The following is a 23,798-nucleotide window of genomic DNA, read 5'->3' on the forward strand; positions in this document are numbered from 1 at the left end:
AAACAAATACCTATCTTTGTTTCGTTGTAAAGATCTCTGGGTCCTTATTGGTACAAATGCTTCCGAGTAACGTATTTACATTAGAAGGCATGCAATGCATAAATAAAAGAAGTGATCTTAGCAATTGCATTCATAAATAATAATAAATAAACGAACTGTCTTTATTTAATTAGCTGCGTAGTCTTTCTTTATTCAGAATGAAGTTTTGTATCGTTATGAATGGTGCCTTGTTCTAAAAAGGTCAGTCGTGATATAATATATACAAATGGCAAAGAGAGAGAATAGTTTTATGTTTATTATAAAACTTTAGTAAAAATACATGATTTCCTCGAACAATGCTAGTGGAACGAAACGGTACTTTTTCAAAGAACTTTTAAATTGAGAGAGCTTTCTCAAAAACCTATCATTTATATGATTCTCACGTTTACGACATTAGATAAAATGCTTTGCGTTAATCATGTTTAAAAATAAAATCAATCATGTTTCAAAATGTGAAATATGTTTAAACATATGAAATTGAAAGATGAATTTTGGAAGATTTAATGCAACTTGTTTTTAAAAAGTAAAAATTTCCAATCCATTGTTAATAGTGTATCTTAAAACCGCAAAATGTGTTAAATGTAATTCAAATTTGAATAATTTTTTACTTCCAGGTCACTTCTGATCCCTAACAGTCACTATAAAGTCTTAATAAAAAAGTAAAAAATTTGAAAATAGATTTACTAACTATTAAGGGCATAATTTTAAAATTTGTGAAACATTCCTACTCTTAAAATATTAAATAAGAGTATGAATCATGCATAAACTAAGTTACTGAAATTAATTCTTTTATTGAAATAAATAAACACTTTAAATGAAAAATGGGACGTGTTAAGTAATTTTAAACAGACACTTTGTGTTAATATTCTGTAGTCACAAATGCTGAATGATTTTGCATTTTATAAATTTACTTTGAAAGAATTTATCCAAAAAATAATTTTAAAAAAATATAGAGGAAACAATAGTGATATTTTTTCTTTTCCCCGATTAACATAATAATTAATTGCTTCATCAAATATATCTAAATTTAGTACCAAAGTATGTTTCTTTATAATCTGCCATACGTAGGTTAATTATATTAATTACTATTCTCTTTATATTAATAAGTAGTCCCTCTATCTTCATAACTAATCTCTCTATATTAATAACTAGTCCCTCTATCTTAATAACTAGTCTCACTATGTTATTGTCTAGTGAAACTATATTCTCAAGTAGTCTCTCTAAATTAATAACTAGTCCCTCTATCTTAATAACTAGCCTCACTATGTTAATGTCTAGTCAAACTATATTCTTAAGTAGTCTCTCTATATTAATAGCAAGTCACTCTATCTTAATAACTAGTCTCACTATGTTAATGTCTAGTCAAATTATATTCTTAAGTAGTCTCTCTATATTAATAGCAAGTCACTCTATCTTAATAACTAGTCTCACTATGTTAATGTCTAGTCAAACTATATTCTTAAGTAGTCTCTCTATATTAATAACCAGTCCATCTATCTTAATAACTAGTCTCACTATGTTAATGTCTAGTCAAATTATATTCTTAAGTAGTCTCTCTATATTAATAGCTAGTCACTCTATCTTAATAACTAGTCTCACTATGTTAATGTCTAGTCAAACTATATTCTTAAGTAGTCTCTCTATATTAATAACCAGTCCCTCTATCTTAATAACTAGTCTCACTATGTTAATGTCTAGTCAAATTATATTCTTAAGTAGTCTCTCTATATTAATAGCTAGTCACTCTATCTTAATAACTAGTCTCACTATGTTAATGTCTAGTCAAACTATATTCTCAAGTAGTCTCTCTAAATTAATAACTAGTCCCTCTATCTTAATAACTAGCCTCACTATGTTAATGTCTAGTCAAACTATATTCTTAAGTAGTCTCTCTATATTAATAGCAAGTCACTCTATCTTAATAACTAGTCTCACTATGTTAATGTCTAGTCAAATTATATTCTTAAGTAGTCTCTCTATATTAATAGCAAGTCACTCTATCTTAATAACTAGTCTCACTATGTTAATGTCTAGTCAAACTATATTCTTAAGTAGTCTCTCTATATTAATAACCAGTCCATCTATCTTAATAACTAGTCTCACTATGTTAATGTCTAGTCAAATTATATTCTTAAGTAGTCTCTCTATATTAATAGCTAGTCACTCTATCTTAATAACTAGTCTCACTATGTTAATGTCTAGTCAAACTATATTCTTAAGTAGTCTCTCTATATTAATAACCAGTCCCTCTATCTTAATAACTAGTCTCACTATGTTAATGTCTAGTCAAATTATATTCTTAAGTAGTCTCTCTATATTAATAGCTAGTCACTCTATCTTAATAACTAGTCTCACTATGTTAATGTCTAGTCAAACTATATTCTCAAGTAGTCTCTCTAAATTAATAACTAGTCCCTCTATCTTAATAACTAGCCTCACTATGTTAATGTCTAGTCAAACTATATTCTTAAGTAGTCTCTCTATATTAATAGCAAGTCACTCTATCTTAATAACTAGTCTCACTATGTTAATGTCTAGTCAAATTATATTCTTAAGTAGTCTCTCTATATTAATAGCAAGTCACTCTATCTTAATAACTAGTCTCACTATGTTAATGTCTAGTCAAACTATATTCTTAAGTAGTCTCTCTATATTAATAACCAGTCCATCTATCTTAATAACTAGTCTCACTATGTTAATGTCTAGTCAAATTATATTCTTAAGTAGTCTCTCTATATTAATAGCTAGTCACTCTATCTTAATAACTAGTCTCACTATGTTAATGTCTAGTCAAACTATATTCTTAAGTAGTCTCTCTATATTAATAACCAGTCCCTCTATCTTAATAACTAGTCTCACTATGTTAATGTCTAGTCAAATTATATTCTTAAGTAGTCTCTCTATATTAATAGCTAGTCACTCTATCTTAATAACTAGTCTCACTATGTTAATGTCTAGTCAAACTATATTCTTAAGTAGTCTCTCTAAATTAATAACTAGTTTCTCTATATTTGTAAGTAGTCTCCCTACATAAATGAGTAGTCTCTCTGTATTAAAAGCTAGTCTCTCTACATTAATAAGTAATCTCTCGATACTAAATATCTAGTCTCTCTATATTAAATATCTAGTCTCTCTATATTAATTACTAGTCCCTTTATATTAATAACTAGTCTCTCTATATTAGTAACTAGTCTCTCTATATTAATAATTAGTCTCTCTATACTCAATATCTAGTCTCTCTATATTAATAAGTAGTCTCTCTATATTAATTACTAGTCTCTCTATATTAATAAGTAGTCTCTCTACTCTCTATACTAAATATCTAGTCTCTCTATATTAAATATCTTAGCCTCTCTATATTAATAACTAGACTTTCTATATTAATAAGTAGTCTCGCTATATAGAATTAATAGTCTCTCTAGCCACCGTCGCCGCTATTGTAAAAAAATTTCAACGAATGTGGTTCTCATTGCCTTTATACAAAAATTGTCAGATAAAACGCGAGAAAATTATGCTGATTTTTAGAAAAAAAGTTTAACGAACTTTTGTACACCGTGAGATTATTGATGACGTTATTAATTATTTTATGTCAAATTTAAAGTTTTTTTTTTCTTTCTTTTTTTTTGCATTATTTAGTTTTGCGATAATTAATAGGGGAATTATGATTTTTATACAACGACAATTAAACTACAGCATGATTGGTTTTGAAGTTATGCATATTCTAAGGTTTGATCATGAACATGAATACTTTGTTTAAATTTGAAATTTATTTAATACTGTAATAATTTATTCAAAATTCGAATTAGTTTAACAATATTTAAATTGCTTACATTGTTAAATTTTTGAATTTTTTGGTGCAAAGGCTAAATTAATTGCAGAAAAATTATAATTTAAATTCCCTGTAGAACACCGAAGTCAAGCATCGCTAGTTGCGGTCAGTAAACTCGTGGGTGACCACTTTTATCAGCCTGTATAGGGATCGAGGGTGCGAGGTATTGGTCCTCGTTAAACTGTTCTACCGTAAAGTGCTGAACTTCGCGTACAGGTCATCGGGCTACCAAAGCAGGGGAGCCATCCCCTCTGCAGAGGATCAAAATTTTGATGGCATGTCTTCGGATCATCCTCAGGGTTGTTTCCCAAACAGTCGCCAATAGCCCATTGTGCAGCTCTAGTGAGCTCTGAGGAGAACAGACAATCTGAAAGTCTGGGGCTGTCTGCTGCTATGGTAAAAGGCGAGAGCACATTTCTAATGGGGATGAAATGGATAAAAGAAGGTATCGATTGGTTTACTCACGACGACCTACGCTAAGATTAAGACAACACTATTCACCCCACATCCATATTCCAAGTGACCTTTTCTCGTAACCATAGTACCCTAAACTACGCGAGGCGGGTGTCTGGAGGAGTTCTCCTGAAAGCCGCACTATACCTACTTTATAATTTAAAAAATTATGATTTTTAAAATTGAAATTATAATTTTCTTAAATTTAATTACAATTATGCTCCATGCGAAGATAAAGAACCTTTTCAAAAATTTCGAATCAATTTCGGAATTACTAAATTTTAAAATAGTGCTGTTTTTTTAACCCACTGACGATTCTGCACTTAAAAAGTCGTATTTTAACCTGCAGTCTTCTCTGCATAGTAAAACCGGTTTTTTCCATTTTTTTTAGATAGGAAAATAGTGTATAGGGAAAATACATTCTCGTTTAACTAAACCGACGGTCTAAACTTTTACTAAAACTAAGTCGTTTTACTAAACCGGCGGTGGAAATCCTGAAAGGTTAAAATACATATTTTTTCCGTCTTTTGGGCACAACCATATCCAAATTTTGCACTTTCATTAAAAAAAAATTTATTGTTTTAATTGGGAGGTTCGATGTTAATATTTATATGAACTAATGTCAAGAGTCTTATAAATGTTTTTTTTTTTTTTTTTTTTGCCTTCTCACCTGAGTAACGACGCCTGTGAGTGACGTCAGACTACCTTTTCCTTCTTTCCTTAATTTATTTGAGAGAAATTATTTTTCTATTTAAATCTTCGCGATTTGAAATTTTAAACATCGATTGATAATTCCCAACGGGGTTAAAAGCTAAAAAAGTGCATTTAACTTCGATTGAGTTTCCATTCTGTGTATGAGATTTTATTTTTTATTTAAACCTTATGTAGTTTTTAATTTTATTTTCTTTCATTGTGCTCTTAATAATTTAAACGTGATTAATGTCACAGGAAAATTACAGGAATAAAAAAATGTCATTTCAAATTATTTTTCATTTGAATAAAAAAATTAAAAATAATTTGAAATGAAAGTTTCTTATGAGCATTAACATTTTTGTTCTTAAAAATATTTATGAAGTTATAATTTTATGTTGAATTGTTTTTTAATTGTGCGTTATTTTAATGTAAGGACAGATGAAATGGGCGAACTTAGCGACCTGAAAAAAGTTGCGAGCGATAGGGAACAGATGAAAGAGCCTTAATAAAGTTTAAATAAAAGAACAGACTTATTTTAAATAAAGGGTTAAGTTTTTCCTCATTTTTTAAAAAAAAAAATTATTATTATTTTTTTTAGTGAAAACTATTAGCAATAGAATTATAATTGTTTGCGCCCATGTACTCTAACGTCTGGAGATAAACAATACGCCATATACATTGTTTAAATTTCCAAGTACTTTTGATTCAGTTAAATCGTAAATCTTCATTATTATTTTTTTTCATAAAATAAAAATAAATTTTTTATTTATAAAACAAAAACAAAAATTATAAAATCTCATAGCAAATACGAATAGCAATCTACCCCAATACTGACTTTTTACCGCCTCAATGGTAATCCATCTCCGATTGCGAATTGATTAGAAAAATACTACACAAGCAGTTTCTAAGCTAGATGAGCGATATCGATCGGGGGTCGTAGCCTTTAATGTAATCAAAGTTTAAAATATATTAAAGTATATCTAAAATATATCTAGTGAAATATATCTAAGGTATAAAGCAAAAAAGAAAAAGCGGAAATGGCATAGGAAGCTATCTTAATTAAAACTGAGTAAGCAATTCCAGTGGTTGGTAAGCAAAACTTAATTCTTTGCTTTATTAAAGTATAAATCCATATTTCAAAATCGTTTACAAAAAGGATAATTGTTCCAAATTACATTTTTTCTAAATTATATTATTAACAATAAAATAAAATAAAAATAAATTAAAAATATCATATTATTTTTATTTTATTTTATTGTTAATAATATAATTTAGAAAAAATGTAATTTGGAATCAAAGCCCCCCCCCACAGTATTTTTTAAAAAAAATTATAAATCACATTTTACCCTTTCTTAAATTTAGATTTTTAAAGGATCACTTATATATTTGCTATTGCATAAATTATTCTAAAAAAAAAAAAACGAAAAAGGAAACATTTCTGAATTTTGGTGTTAAACAATAAAAATAAAATAAAATATCATTTTAATTGAGCTGTTCTGGGTTATTTATAGGCCAATTTTTCAAGTTGACTCATAAGTTTCGAAGATTGATCGTTTTCTGGTTCAAGTCAAAATTACGATTTGTGGACGAATGAATGGATGTATGAATGGGTCCCCAATATAAACAGGTGTGGCAGCAGTCGAATTCTTGGGCAAAGATGGCGCCACTGAAAAACAAGAACAATCGCAACCCCTCTGCCAAAATGGCCGACGACAACAACATTTACAAAGTATCTAAAAATAACAGTTTTAGAGGGAAATTGAGAACTTTTTTTGCTTTCCAGTGCTAGACTTCATATGAATATTTATCCAAAGCTTTAAAATTTTGCACATTTTTTCCAGCTATATCGTTTTTTTATCTTATTTGAATGGACTAAATATTTAAACTTTCAACTGTTACTAAGCAGTAACATTTGAAACTAATCCTGATATATTTTTAAAAAACTAACTCTTTACAGGAAAAAAAGTTTTCTTTCCTACAATCATGATTACAAATCATGATTATAATTAAATATTGTTATAATCATCATTAAAAATATTTTAGATACAAATCTAGCTTTTACACGGATAAAAAATAGATTTGTTCTTTAAAATTTAAAAGTTTACGCTAATTTACTCTTATATAAACAAAATTAACGCATCGTAACATAACGTAATGTAAATCTTCTTCCAAAGTCATTAAAGGTTGAAATTAAAATAGAACGTTCGAAGTTTAAATAAACACAAAAATAAGAAGGAAGATAATGTTTTATCCTAGTGACGTATTTATTTAAATGTCTGATAAAAATTTTGAAATTATTTTAAACGCATCTTAGTGACTCAGAAATTATAAACAGTTAAAAATGCAACATGTGGCACATAAATTTTCTTTACAAAATTGTTGCGTAAATAAAGTTAAGAACATGATTTTAAAAGTAATGCAATAAGATAAAATTTATGAGTAATTTGTTGCGAAAAGACATAAATAAGTAATATAAAATTCAATACACATGGTGTATTCGAATTTCCGCACATAATACATATTTTCGGAATTCTTACCTAAATATAATATTTTCAGCATCTATTTGCAATTTTTTTGCTTTTCTGTCTGTTCTCTTTCAGGCCATTTTTTGACATTTCGAATGTTTTCAAATTTTATAATTAAAAGTATTTTTAAATTTGAATACTTTTTTACATATCTCGGATCATACTTTTGCATGATTTCTTTTTAATATTTCCAGATCACCTACAACCAAGTTTTCTCCATATGTCACTCATAAAATTTTTTAGAAATAATATCTCATTGTTCCACACTTATCACATTTTAACTATTTGACAGAACAATTTCCAGGAAATAAATTACTCAAAATCGAAAATGAAAATGAACAAAAGTGAAGAGTTGAAATTACATGTATATACATGTAATTGCATGTATATACATGTCAATGTATATGTATGTCATGCTGCATGTATATACTTGCCAATGTAAAATGCCGTGCCTGGTAATTGGTAATTGTCAACTTCACCGACGAATGTTAACAATCAATAATCACTTTGGTAAATGTCCGAAATATATGCTAAACCTGATTTGATATTAATTTATTCATCAATATTTTAGTATTTAATGGATATTTAAATATTCGATTGGGAGAGATTAGGAAAAACATTAAAATATTAGTGTTGGGAATGCCTAGCAGGTGTGAGAATAACAGCTGGTAATGCCAACCCTAATTTTTTTTTAAATTTAAAATCTTCTCCCGGCTTACTCGACACTAATATTTTTTTAAAGTTCAGTGATATTGCCAGGTATACACTTGCTCGGTATTTCCTACACTGGTCCTTTTTTCAAATGTCTTTGCTCAATATACGCTTTTGCACTGACTTTTTTTTTCAAGTTAAAGGCCACTGCCAGGGCAAACATTATTCTCTCATGATTTTCTTAATCTATCCTAATTTGCTATTAAAATATCGATTGAATACTTCATATCGATGAATAAATTAATATCAAATCTGTTCTAGCAGATTTTTGGAGCATTCAGCGAAGCGACTGTGTGATTGTTGACATTCACCAGTGAAAGTGGACATTCTTCAGATTTCTATTTCTCACGGTAACATATACATCCAAAAAACAGAGCACGTATCAATTTTCAAATTCTTCTTTAGATTTTTATCATTTCGGCGTTTGAAATTTATTTTAAACTTTAATAAAAAACTGCCTCTCAATTTCTCTTACTAAGCATATTTCTATAAAATTATATGCTAAATAAAAGTTTATAAAAGAAATTATATTTTGGATTGAAATTCAGGTTTAATTATAATGGAATTTTTTTATTTTATATAAAAGGCAAATTTTTTTATATTTTGGAAGATATTTTTCTGTATTTTTGGCCACCAAAATCCTGGTTCATGCATTTTTTTAAATATAAAATGTTTTAATTAAAAAAATATTTTCACTTTGAAAGGAATAACTTAATAATTTTATTTAAAGTTAAAGCGAGTTCTTCTTCATTGATTCGACTGCTTTTTGCGGGCCAAGATCTTCTTTAAGATATTTTTTTATTCTGCTCTCATCCTGTCCAGGGTGTTCCAGTTGTTCACTTTAAGTGCTTCGAAATTCCCATTAATGCAGTGAAGCCACCTTAATCTGGGCCTGCCTCTGGTTCATGTTCCAATAGGTACTCGAGAATCCCCTCGAAAAAATTTTCTAAGGGCTCCAGCATAATTTTTTTTTCCAACTGGAATAACTATTTCAATTTGGTCATTTTATTTTTTTCTATAAATGCAGATTTTTTGTTACACTCTCATTTATGTATTATAAATTTAAGTAAAAAAAAAGAAAACCTCAAGTAAAAAAAAAATTTAATAATTTTTTCCTCTTGCTGATGTAGTCGAGAATTTTGTAAAGCGAAAAGAAGTGTGACAAATGAATTAGCCCGAGCCTTTATAATTTTATTAAATTATTTATCTTAATATGATAATTTCAATTGTGTTATGCTTAGTTACTAGCTATGTTTGTTTACTTAGCAAAATAAATTGTAACTATAATAAATCTAGTATTGCAAGAATATTGTAATAGAACAGACTACAGTTCCACGATAATTGCGATACAATACAATTACTTATTATGTGCTATTGTAAAATACGATTATATTTACATTTCCATTAAAAATATTAATATTGTTACAACTATAATTTTGTCACTTTAATCCATGTGTACCTAACGTTCTTTAAAAACGAAAGGTTCCTCTTTTTTTTTCAAAAATAAATATAAATATATGTATATATACCACGAGTGTTATATTATTAGGAAATATTCTGAAAAGACAAGATGGCTCTGACTACTACAATGTTACGAATATATGTATTTGGATCTGAAGTATTTGTATTTGAATGTTTTTTAAAGCTAAAGTGGTAGGTAAAAGGAAGAAATACCCACTTGGTATAAATATGAGCTCTAACTTTTTCATGTAGGTGTTCTCATATATCACATTTTGTGTATGGACATTAATGAGTTAAAATAATAAATTTTATGTATCTCATAAGAAATGTTGTCAAAAGTAACATTTTTCATTCATATTAAAAGAATATTTTGAATTAAATTGCTAGAAAAATTTAGCAAGTATGCTTGCCAGCCTCCTAGCTATAGCACTGAGGGAGTGAGGTCACACCACTCACTCCTCTTAAGGATATTAAACTAAAATTAACATATTTTTATAAAGTTATTTGCATATATGTTCAATAGATGGCGCAACGAATTTATCTGCCTGTTCCAAACTCAGGAAACTTTTTTTCCTAAGAGAATATTTTCAAATATTAGCAATTTTAATTAATAACGATTAATAACATTATAAACATTTTTAACTATTAATGAAATACGACATTTATCTTTATTCAATTGTATTAAACATCTCAAATTAAACTCTGAAGCACTCAATAATAAATCTGAAACAATTAATAAAATGCGATTGTTGCAACATTCACTAAATGCTACTCTTATTTTTATCGAAAAAAAAAAAAACATTACCCTTTCAATTGTTTCAAATATTTATTCTAAATTATACAAATAATTTCAGTCATTTGAATTAAGCCTTCTGAAGAAACTGGATGGAAACCAGGAAGAAATTTGGATTACTACAAAAAATAAAAAACTGGATAACTGAAACATCGTACTTGTAAGTACTGAAGATCTTACAAAACAAGATAATTAAAATTCCAAAATCAAACATATGAGTACTGATTTCTTCGATTATTTTAAGAGTATAATTGTTATTGTCCCTAAATAATCCATTAATTTTTAGTTGTGTGAGTTCGAAATAAATATTTTCCGAAAAAAATTTTTTCATAAAATAAAAAACAACTTTTACAAAAATTTTTTTAAATAAATCAATGCATTTGTAAATATAACTTCTATGAGTACTAATATATCTAATATAACGAACATAGGTACATAATAGGTACATAATAGGTACATAGGTACATAGGTACATAGGTACATAATAGGTACATAACTTACCAACGTAACTACTGACTTTTTCTCTAATTATAATTTTATAACTTGCAAAAATTCTTCAAAGAGTACTTTTGTTTTAAATATTTCTATTAAAAATCATTCGTCAGCCGTACAATTAGTAGATTGTTTTAATTTTCGAAATTAAAATCAAATTATCAATGATCCAAGTGTTAAAAAGCTTTTGGAACTAAATATTTTTGAGGGAAAAAAAGATTTAGAAAAAAGGCCGCCAGTACCGTCTTACGCATGGGCACACCTGGGCAGTGCCCGGGGGCCCCAGGCTCTCAAGGGGCCCTTGAGAATCTTACTTTTTATAAATTGTGTTTAAAGAATAAGCAACATTGTCTTACATACTTTTTAAAATAAATATATTATATTATATAAAGTGTGCATTTTTTTCTACAAATAGTGATTGATTATCATGCAAACACCAATAATTTGAATAGTTTATCAACAAGAAAAATTAAATAGGTAACCGAAATCTATTTTTCAACGTTCGAATGAAAATTTTAGGTACTTGGGCATTGAAAGATGTTTTAATAAAAGTTTAGTTTGGCAAAATAATTCATACCTTTTGAATTTATTTTAATTTGTTATATCTTTATGTTTATTTAATTTAATTTAATTATTTTAATTAATTTAATTTTATTATTTGAGGATTACAACTGGTTAGCATCTAAATTTTTTTTAAAAATTACACATAGTTTAAAAATGTTTTATTTGAGTTTTTGGGGTAATCTAAAATAGTTTAAATTTGTTGAAATTATTGCATCATATCTTAAAAATGATTTATTTTATGTATGTGAAGTTTTCTAGTTCATTTTTAAACATTATGGTATGCTTAGAGGTCTAGAGCATTTTTATGCCCAAGGGCCTTGCATGCTATTAAGACGGCCCTGAAGGCCGTAAAAAATTCCGTATACACCATAAATATTCATTATCAAACAGAGCAAATTATAACCAAAAAAACTTTTTTTAATGTAATTTTATGATTATACTATAGGATCCATAAAGGAAAACGTGTATATTCTGTGTATCATCCTCTACTTAAAATTCACATTTGTGAATCAAAAATTAGACAGCAAATTCTTATGAACCTATATTATTATTGGGAAATGCCATGCAAAAATAATAGAAATTTTAAGTATCATAAAAAACCCACTATATAGTGGATCATAGATTTTTTAGAGAACATAGGCAACTTAGTATGAATAACACTGGGGACAAATTTTTTGTTGCTTTATACAAATACTTGATTCGGGTGTGGAAATTTCAAATCTGAAAATAGTTTTGCTGCTAAAGCTACAGACTTTTTTCAATGACATTGTTAGTCTTTTTTTTCGTCGGTCGAAATGTTTAAGTTTAAAAACATTATATACATAAAGGAGTCGCATAATTGCAGCAACAAATTTCTAAAGGTGTTAGGGCACATCATGAGAATTAAAATTTCATAGAAACACATGCTCTGAGTTGTCCTCATACGCGGCTAGAGGCGCCTCCCTATACCTATAATGAACTTTTCAGCTGTACACGAAGGAACTGTTCATAATAGGGAAGCACCCCCAGAGGCATATAATAACATTTCTCAACATGATCAACGAAAACAGGGCATGAACAGTTCAATTTAGTGTATTTGAAGTTTTATACTATTTTAATCCAGTTTATGTGCTTTAGCTCGCCTGGAAAAGTAATTCGCAACATTTATGTGATCCCCTGTGATGTATAACGTTTTTTAACTTGCAAACTTCAACAAAATAAAAGACTAAAAATCTGATTTTAAAAATAAAAATTAGCTTGGATAAAGAAACCGGTTACAAATTTAAAATAAGTGATGCGGCAATATCTAAGATCTGTTAAAAAAATATCATACAGCAGAAAACAAAACAAAAATGTTCCCCTGTGTAATATATAAAATATAACAATCTGTTTTCAAAATGTCCACTATTGTGTTGTGCACTATAAATGCGATGTATCTATCTGCTCTCTAAAAGTATGTTAAATCCTCGAAAGAAGGGGATATTCGAAAATGATGTGCTATACTATCTTAAAGTTCGGTGATAGATGTGATAGGATTAAGGCAGACAAAGCTTTTGAGGTACTTTCACTGTCAAAACATTTATCTGAGAGATCAAGACGAATAGAAAAGTGCCATCTACTAATGGTTTTTACAACTAAATTATTTTTGTTCAGAAATCCATATTATTAAATTGTGCCACTACACAATTTTCATGATCTTTTTCTACATTATTTTTTTACAGATTACTTACAAATGTGAACCTTAATTTCGGGCATTTTCTCTTATCGCCAGTGATGATTTGAATATCTACCGTCTCAAACAAAACCCTTAGTGGATTTGTTATTTACCATTTATTTTAAAAAAACTAATTCCTGTTCCTCAATATCAGGTTCATTAAAGAAATTATTTGATAGAAATTAGTTAGCTCAAAAGTTCTTGAAAATCATCAAGTTTGGAATAAAGTTCTCGAAAATTTTTGTGACCAGTAGCAACCAGGATAGTTAAGATATAATATCTTCTGAAATTCAAAAGTACTTGAATTTTCTGAATGAAAATAAAAAATCAAAGTACTGAGCAACACTGCGAAATCATGCTGGAAACTGAAAGGCATATACCGACGCAATTGGAAAGCTTTGTGGAAGAACCAGGTAAGTGACATTTTAGGAGTATTTATGAATCGGTGAATATAACATAAAGTGATTGCATGTTAATGTAACAGATGCTTTTGCTTTCACTTTAATCTTAACATAATTAAACCACTTTAGTTTTTCGTATGCTTGCATGATTTCTATTTTCCAATTAGGCAGCGTTAAATAAAATAAGGCAAAGAATTTCAAGCCTAACCTTATTCTAATAAATTGGTAATAAAATAGTTTGGAAATTACTTTTTTTTTCTTACCTTGATTATAGCCTCTATGAAAATATCACATGTTAAGCTCTTCAATTTTTAGAGCTAAAAATAATATCATTTTTTTTATTATTTATACTTATTTGTTGTCCTTCTCGGTTTCTTCAACTTATTAAATTAAGTAACACTCATTTTTTTGACGTTCATCCCTTCAAAATGGAGATTAACTGTATTTTTAGCATCCCATGTTATTGCTCGCGGCCTGATAGTCAAAATTTGTCACTATCAAATAATTTTCTCCGATACAAACACATTTTGAGAAAACGTAAAACACTCTTTTCCACAGTATCGGTATTAAAATTTCTTAGTATTGGTGCAGTTTGAATAATCACCAAATATATCAATGTAATATTTTATAGCGAGCGATGTTAGAATATTTAGAAAATAAAGCAAGAAAATAATTAGCAGACAGAATGTATTTACATTAATAAATTGGATTATTTGTATTTAAAAAAACTAACATACATAAAAATACAACCATTATGTAAGTCTTCTTAAAAAAAATTTTATTAATAAAATAGAAAAATTATGCTTTTACATTCGGTTACTTGCTTACGAACATTTAATCTTAAAAGAACTGTTTATTTATATTTACAGCATCAGGAAATAAATTCAATTTACAAATCGTTTTATTTAGAAATAATACTAATATAACATAATTTTAAACATCTCTCCAAGGTCTACCGAATAGAAGTACTTAATAATTTTTCTCATTTATACATCAAAAGAAATTAGCTCGAAAAAGTGTTAATGACTATGGAAATAATATGTTAATTCTATTCGGAAGACATTTATTTTAACGTTCTGAAACACAAAATAAAAAGTGTTAAGCATTATTATTATGCTACAGTTTACGATAGGAGAATATCGTAAAAGTGTTTATCAACTTTCTAGTATTTCTTCATTTTGTAGAAACGTTCTTTTGAAAGCGGTTGCTCAAATATGCATAATAATATTTCGTTTCTCTAGAGATCTCATGACCGTAATTTTATTTACAAAACAGTTTGATTTCATTAAATTAAATAGGTTATAACGTTTGAGCTTGCCGCAGTGCAGTGCATGCGGCTCTTGTGGTATTAAACTCATTAAAGCAAATATAGTGGTGATGAGCAACAATAAATTAAAGGAAAAATAATGTAATAAATTCTGAAGGATTCAAAGATAAGTTTAATAAATTCCAAAGAAAAATAAAAGTTTAAAAAAGAAATACGAATTTGTTGCTTATTGGTCAACAAGGCATTATGTTACAACTCTAATCAATTAATAATTCTTTTTATATATAATGATTAAATAAAAGTTTGTTGTTCCCTGAATATTCTATTGATTCTTTTAAAATTTATTTTTATATTAAACAATTTATTTTATATCTGTAAAATAACAATAAAAGAAATGTATAAATAGTAAGCTTAAATATGTGTGGGCTTGATATTAACTTAGATATTAAACTGTTGTTTTTACTAAATTAAAAATAATATTACTAAAAAATGTACGAAATAAATTATTATATACATAAATTATTATTAAATTAAGCATTACGTGTTTAATCACTTAAAATCAAACGTATAGCGATCAAAACATTGTGCGATATTGTGAGTTATGCTTATTGTTTATGACAAAATTTCAAGCAATTAACCTTATGATTAGAAGAAATATAAAACAAACTAAAAAAACAAAATGCATGCAAACAATGTATTAAGTAACCCAATTGATGGAAAATTGATGGCTTTCCACTTAATTTCGTTTTTCTATGATTCTTGACTGTATACAATCGAATTAATAATGAAACGTAATGTATTTCTTTCGGGAGAATCCGCTGTTTTGAGCACAAGAGGGATTTGGCTTACTGAATGGTGATTGCCAAGTAATCTCCTTCCTTTTATTTGCTCTAAGAGTTAATCCAACGGCAGGAGAATTCTAACAAATGATCTATCTATCACAGAGAATATTTTATGTTTAGCACTGTGCTCGGTTTGAGCCAGGAGCAGAATTCATATCGCCAAACCATAGCTGGGATTCAAACTTGAATAACTTTGAAGAGGCAAACACTCTATTTCCTGAGCCACCGAGACTCAAGACAAACAATTTTTTATTTTATATTATTTATTTTTTAACAGCCGACAAAAGAAAACTTGGATTTATGACAACTGATGTTCAACTCCGTAGCCTTGCAATTTTGAACCCAATCCAGAAGACAAGGAAACTCTTGAATCAAATATTAGAAAGAAAGAGAATTAGAGAAATCTGCCTTCATAGAGGAACTAACTCTTTTTGATGGAACTACCCCCGTTTGCGTTACATGGAGAAGAAAACCAAGGAAACCTCCCACGGTTAGCCCGACGGCAAGGGGACTCTAACCTATGATCACTCTAAACCATGACGGCAAGGGGACTCTACCACTGAGGATATTTTTCGTCAGCACTGTGGTCGTTGCGAGCTGGGCGCGGAATTCGTATCGACCAGCCATCACTGGCAGTCAAATCCTGTTCGCCTAGTTGGAAGATGAACTCTCTATTCCCTGAGCCACCACAACTCGACAAACAATTAATAAAATTAAAAAAAAGAAGGAAAAAAAATTCAGTTTCTCACTATATTGAAAATAAGTTACTGTCGTTGCTGTTTCAGAAACTTTTTAACACATGCGTTTCTCACTCTTGTAACTCAATTGAATTGCAAAGCCATACATCCACCTCTTATTCATTTTCAGAGATAATTGTAGTTGGCTACAAAGAATCCTAATTCCTATACTTATAGTTTCCGCTAAACTGCATTTCACAGCCTAAGAATAAACAAATAATTTCTTAAAAAATAAAATAAATTCAAAAGTTTTTAATAACTATTAGGGGAAACAATATGTAACTTAGTACGTATTAAGAGAAATGTAATGATATGAAACTATTACTGATACCGTCATTAATTTTCGAGTTATTTTTTGTCAAAAATGATGATTTATTTCTTTATATATTTATTTTTGAGCTCCGTCTAATTTGGTTTAGCAAAAACTATTTAAAATAGAGATTTTTGCACACATGTACTCTTGTATGTCAAGTCATCCAAAATAATTTTAAAATTCAAGTTCGTTTTGGGCTAATTAAATATTGACAGTATATCACATTTTTCAATGCAAATGAAAGTTCAATAGCAGTAAAATTATAATTTTTTTGACACACATTCTCTTTTTACTAGAGATTTAAACAAAAAAATCTCTCTTTAAATAATTAGGTTTTAAAAAAATAATTTTTATATATTTCCAACAGATAGACATAAAAATCGTATTTTTCTAACCTTTTGGAGGAAAATATATCCAAACATTCAGCTCTCATTTTTAAAAAAAAGACAATGACTCCTCTCCGTTTCCTCTAACAATCAAATTGGGTTTAATGTTTTAAATTATGTATTCCTAAAACGTGATTTGAGGTGTTTTGATAAGGCTTTTGTTTTTCCTAGTTTAAATAACAGGTATTTTTAGCTGCAGGTAATTAACTGGTATATTTTTTACTTCATTTTAGAAAAGGATTCTAAAAATACAAAATGCGCAGTAATCAAGAAACACATTGTTTATTACACTGCACCCACAACCTGACAATGTTGAGCCCTGAACGTTGTAAGAGTTTGATATTTTTGGATAATAAATTTCCGTGTATATCAACTTAATCGACTGGACGTTTCATTTTCAATTAAAATAAAATTTTAAATAATACTTTTACTGATTTAATTTATTCCAACAGCACAGCTGACAAAATACAAATAAAAAAGCATATACTTAACCCTTAATAGACACTTTTTTTTTTCAAATATTGTCATGTCAAAACGCTTATAGAATTAAGATTGATTTAATTAGAGAAATTCATTTAGACAATTACCTAAAATTAATTTGATTTTAAAGGCAATTTTTTCGGTAGATAGCTAAGTGCGATTTTCAAAATTTTATCTACTGTAAAAAATTGGCCATGAACTTGAACTTTTGTACTTATAAACAACCAAATTTAAAAATTCTTTGATTGTAATTACAAATAAACTTGATGAGAAATGATGAAATGAATGAATCCATAACGCACAAGATGAAACAGATCGTGTTGCCTTCTCTTTTTGACCCCAAGCTAACCTTTACTGTTACCCAGATTCATGTAGATAAAACTTAAGCCCTTATTGTTTTGTTTTTTCTTAAGTTATCAGCAGATAGAGAACAGCCATACAATTTATAGTAGGGAAAATAGATTCCAGGACACATTTAAAAATTTTTGAAGTCGGATCATATTTTCCAAAGCCTTATAAAAGGTAAATGAGATTGGAAAAAAAATAGATCAGTACAAAAAGATTGCTGACAAGATATTTTAGGACAAAACAACTGAGTACTATGCAAAAAATATGACAAGAAAAAATTTTATTTCTTAAAAAAGAAGGAAAGAAAAAATTTAAAATTCTAACTTTGAAAATTCCATTTTTTCTACATCGTTAGAAATTTTGGTCTATAGTTGCCACCATTTTCGGTATTGAAGTAAACTAAATACATTTTTAAGTATAGAAATCTAGTTATCATGCAAAAAACTAGATAAAATAACAAGTGTTTGAAAGAATTAGTGCTAATATATAACTGAAAATATGATTGTTTTTTTAAAGAAACGTTTTTGTAATGAAGTAATTAATTCTAATACGCATGAAAATATGGGTTGTCAGTCAACAGACAAAACAATAAAAGTGGAAAAGAAAATATAAAAAAATTTGACAACATGCACAGCAAAAATGGTGGCAACTCAGGGTGGAAAATTCCTCTTCAAATTTCTCTGATTTGTCCAGGTAAAAATCTTAAAATTTCCAGGTCAGCTTAATTTTTTCTTCTTGATAAGCATGAGTACAAGAAAAGTATCAATATTATAAAGTATTTTATTTAAAATGTATTTTTTTAATATATCATCTTGAAAAAATAATTAGACTTAATTTATTTTGACAACTTAACAAGATTTTGTTTTTTATTTTTTAAATTTCTTTGTTTTGGTACAACATTAGTTTTTAAAATATTAAGATAGATGTGGAGGAAATATGTTTAGCTTGCAGAATATATTGTTTTTATTGAATAAAAAATGTTTTAATGTGTTAATTTGAGTAATTTTTGTACAAAGTGTACCGAATGGCAAGAACAGAATGACCCAAAAAGCATTGGATAAGTACTGTTTAATATATTTTCATTAAGCAAAAAAAAAATAATTCCAGGCGGTTATACATCAATAAATTTTTATAATTATTTACATTTCAATATAGAGTCATTTTATACTGTATTTTATCCAAACAGTGCTCTTAATAAGATTAATTGATCAAATTTTTTTAAACTAATTTCTAACGTCCAATATTTAAATAATGCTGATTGTGTTTTGAATTAACATTAATTATTTTAAGAGATATTCGGTATTCAAAAATGAATTTTGAAGCTGCCATTTGAATAAAGAATTCTATGCAGTTCTTAACTTGTAAATATGATACATAATTAATTTGAAACTTTTTACTTTGGTCTCAGCTGTAAATGTTTCAAATTGGATACAAATTTAAGTTAGTGATAACCATTATAATGACAGAAAATTACTTTAATTTTAATCTTAATATAATACAAAATTTCGATTAAATAACTTCTTTAATTTAAATTGCCCTCTATTTCCAGTTGGAATAGATGGGTCAATGTGTTTTATAACATTTTCCATCATAATAGTTAGTTGAAAAATCACTTATTTTAATTGTGGTACGTATATTAAAAACAATGTAAATAGTACTCATATTTAGACAATATTTTATTAAACCTAATAATTTTAAAAAATCCTAGAATTAAAAAAAATAACTTAAGAAAAAAAAAGCAGAAAAGTTTATTTTTATGTACAATAAAAAAATTGAAAAATATGTTACTGTACATAAAAAGGAAGAAAACAAATTGTTATTATTTAGTCTAAAATATTTTTCTAGGAAAACAAGTTCTCTTCAAACAGAAAAAATTTTACTTTAATAACTTTATTTTTTTGCCTGCATAAAATTAAATAATCGTTTTGCACAGTTCTTACAGAATATTTTATTTCATGTTTCAAAGCAGACGACATTAATTTATATACCCTTTACTTGTAGTTAGTGACATAGCTAGAGGGGAACAAGAAAGAGCATATGTAGCATTACATATGCACCAAACTTATGAAAAATTTCAAATTGACTCCAGAATAAATTTAAATTTCTTTTTTAATATGATTATCTCTTTATTTTACATAATCTTTATTTATTATATCTTTTTAATATAATTATCGGAATGACCTCCAGTTTCCTTTTGCTGATTACAGGTCCAATAACTACTAAAAATTTAATAGGACGTGTATTACTATTTGCTGTGCGTGTAGGCTTACTATTTAATAAATTAATTTTTCTGCAAACTAGAGAAACAAACACTTATTCTTCAATCAAAAACAATATATATCTAAGAGTATTAGAAGTAATTGTAATAGAAACTACATACTTTAGTAACGTATACAGTTCCATTTTGAACCAAATCAAATTAATGTTTTTATAATTATCAGTCAAGTTGGCTTTTGTAAAATCTCATTCAATGTAAAATTTAAGTAACGAATTTAGTTAAACAGAAACTAAACTTAAAACAGTTCCAAAGAGCAAAAATTGTGCCATGTTTCTACACATTGATGCAAGATAACATGTTTTGTTACAGTTTACTTTATTATTTTCAGTTTCTATTATTAGTGTAAATTTTTTTCTTTTTTAAAAAAATGTAAAAAACTGTACTTATTAGAGATTTATTGACCACAGTTAAAATTTTCAATTGATGTAACCCTTCATTTAACAGCCTTGCCAATAAATTATGGAAAACTGACTTTTATAAGTGAAAATCATTATTTCTAAATTTTAAATTTTTAACCTTGAACATTATACCTTGTTTGTTTAAAAACATTAAGTTTAAAATTTTAGTCATCTGGTTGGTTTTACTGCGGAATTGCCCAATGAGAAATCTGCACAGTGCAGAACAAAAAAAAAAAATAAATTTCCTTTTTCTTCTTAACAATAAACACATATGAATAAAATTTTATTATATTTTGTTTATATCATTTAACATGTGTGTCCCATACATTTCTTTGTTTTTGCCAACTTTTTAGGATAAAAGGAGAAACAATTCCGGAAATACATCGCTAGAATGCAAGCAATTTTACAAACTTTCGACATAGTGATTACTACAATTCAAATTTTGAATCGAAAATCAAATTTTTACCAACGAAACAGTAAAATTAAATGTTAACATATAGTTAGTTCGTAAAAGAACCTTTTTTTTTAAGAATAAAATATGTTATGAAAGGTTAAAATGAAATCGAGAAAATAAGCATCAATGGAACAATTGTAACAACTTGTCAACAAACATTGCTGTTAGCAATTTTAAGAAACTGATGGCTTTGCTAAGAAAAAATAATTCACTGATTTCATTGGATAGGAGTACAAAAACTTTCAGAAAGAGTGCAATAAAAAATTCAAACTGTAACTAATTTTTGGAGAGTTTTATAAGGGAAAAATATTAAAACATTATGAATAATTTTGTCTAAAGAAAATAACACCCCCAAAGCATCAGAACATAGTTGAATGATAAATAGTTTCAGCCCATGGACTAGAATTAAAAAAGAAAACTCATGCTTTTATATAAAAAAAGTATATATCCTAACCCCCTCCCCAGAATCTTTGCCTTTCCTAAACTGCAGTTTCCAAATCAGTCAGAGTTATTTCCATTCATTTAGCAACCCTGGGAGAGTTACAAGAGGCATTTTAGTTTAACAGGTTTAAAATGGAGCAAATTTTAATCAAAGCAAAGTATTGCTAAGTCTATGATAATTCAACTGTTTGGCGATAAATTTCCATCTTAAAAAAAACTGAATGTAACAGATGGTAAAATAATTTCAATTAAGAAAAACCCCAGCCTTCCTTTAAAATTCCCTGCCTTTTCCAAAATGAAAAAATTCCCTGAGAATTCCAGGTGGGTGGCCAGCCTGCAACAAAACAATTTTTTTTAACAGTGTCAATGTTGGGAATTACTCTATTAAATTATCAGAGCTCATTCTAGGCAGAAAAAAGGGCAGGGTGCAAAAGTTTAAAAAAAAGGGCATTATTGTTCTAAAAAGGCAATAATTTCTTTCTATAGGCTTTACACCTATTAAAAAAACATTGTCATTTTTCTTTTTTACTTTACTAAAAGTACCAAAGCAATCATATTAATTTTTATTAATAAATTAACGTACATATATATATCGAGTTAATGAGCTAATTAGCTTAGTAATTTATTTAAAATGCATGCAAATATTAATAAAATAATAAATGTATGTTTTTAAGTGTCTGTAGTTATGATTTAATAATTAAAATGATTAAGAATAATTATGATTTAATGATAGTGAAGTAACTGCAAACTTCAAAGCCAAGTGCAACAAGGGGGTGTGATGGCTATTTTTCCTTTCCCATATAAATCTATGTATTGACAGCAATGACAAACTAAATAAAAAGAGTCGAAAATAAAGAAGGGTTGAGGAAAGAAAGGGCAAAAAGGGTACTATTACATCAGGGTACAAATTTACTTCAGGGGCAACAGGATGGATTCTTTTGAGTAAAAGGGCAGCAGGGTGCTGCTCCCTGTTTACCCTGCCTAGAATGAGCTCTGAAAATATTAATAGTGTATTATTGAAATTTATAAGGAACACAAATTTTTTACTTATAAAAAAAATTAATTCATTCCAAACTAGATTGTGAATTTTCTATTGCATAATACAGTTGCTAACGAAATGTTATACTACGTCTCTATTTATGGTAACAATTTCAATTCAAGTAACAATAAGGAAGATTTTTTTTGCACTTGTTCATGCAGCAATTATTTTAATAATCCATAACAGAGACAGATACTATACACTTGTCAATTTATGTTTATTGAACAGAAATAACAAAATGCATTGAAATGTTTAAAATAACAATATTCAAAATTTTATAAACTTTCTTAACACATTCATTTTAGAAAAACACCAAATATTCAATACAAGAGAAAACAATATGTCAGTAGGAAAGTAGGCAATGTCTATAACACTCATGTTTCGTGACACAGATGGAATGTAAATAACTATGTACTTAAAACACTCTTTACTCAGACACTGAAATAGTACGAAACTGTAAATAGTTAATGAATTTTGCATTACTACACACCAACAAGAGTTTGTTTCAACGGGAAATTCATACAATGAATTTATAACAACTGATCATTCCAGAGAATTGTATACCAAGAGTTGCTTTAGAACTTTGGTTTGACTTGTTTCCCGAATTTCTCCAGCCAAAAACATTTCATCAACCACACTGTATACTTTATAAAAGTTGAAGACTAAATCCAACTCACAAACGTTGTGGAAGTATTCGTTTAACACTTCTACAAAATTATGAATGGCTTCTAAGTAAGCGAGGTTATTATCGCCAACATCAACACAAATGCAGAAATAAAGACCAGCGTAACGCCTGTATACTATTTTAAAATTTCGAAATTCTACAAAATTGGTATGTTTGGCATCTCGTACAGTAACTACAGCATGCACCTCTTCGATTAGTTTTTGTTTCTCATCGTCGTCAAAATTCATATACCATTTAGCAAGGCGAGTTTTACCAGCTCTATTTTGGATGAGAATAAAACGAATCATACTTTACAAATTTAGATAACAACAACTATTAGAAGTAGCTCTTAATATACTATAATATTATATTTCTAAAAATTTACGCCCCTAACCTACTATTCTTTTTTCTCCAACTTATTTTTATTTTTAAGTCAAATTTTTGCTGTTGCCACAATTTCCTTTCCCACCATAAAAATAAAATAAAATTTTTAATAA

At 27.9% G+C, this 23,798-nt stretch overlaps 1 protein-coding gene across 1 annotated transcript; it reads right to left on the minus strand.

Moving 5' to 3' along the window:
* Nucleotides 1–23,036: 23,036 nt before the first annotated feature.
* On the minus strand, nucleotides 23,037–23,740 carry AP-2sigma (adaptor protein complex 2, sigma subunit). Its single transcript, XM_016069669.5, has one exon. It carries the CDS (start codon nucleotides 23,607–23,609, stop codon nucleotides 23,181–23,183), a length of 429 nt encoding a protein of 142 aa, XP_015925155.1. The 5' UTR covers nucleotides 23,610–23,740; the 3' UTR covers nucleotides 23,037–23,180.
* Nucleotides 23,741–23,798: the final 58 nt, after the last annotated feature.

The sequence above is a fragment of the Parasteatoda tepidariorum genome, chromosome 2 (genome assembly GCF_982258835.1).
Source record: "Parasteatoda tepidariorum strain Cologne lab strain chromosome 2, Ptep-v5.0, whole genome shotgun sequence".
NCBI classification, from domain to species: domain Eukaryota; kingdom Metazoa; phylum Arthropoda; class Arachnida; order Araneae; family Theridiidae; genus Parasteatoda; species Parasteatoda tepidariorum.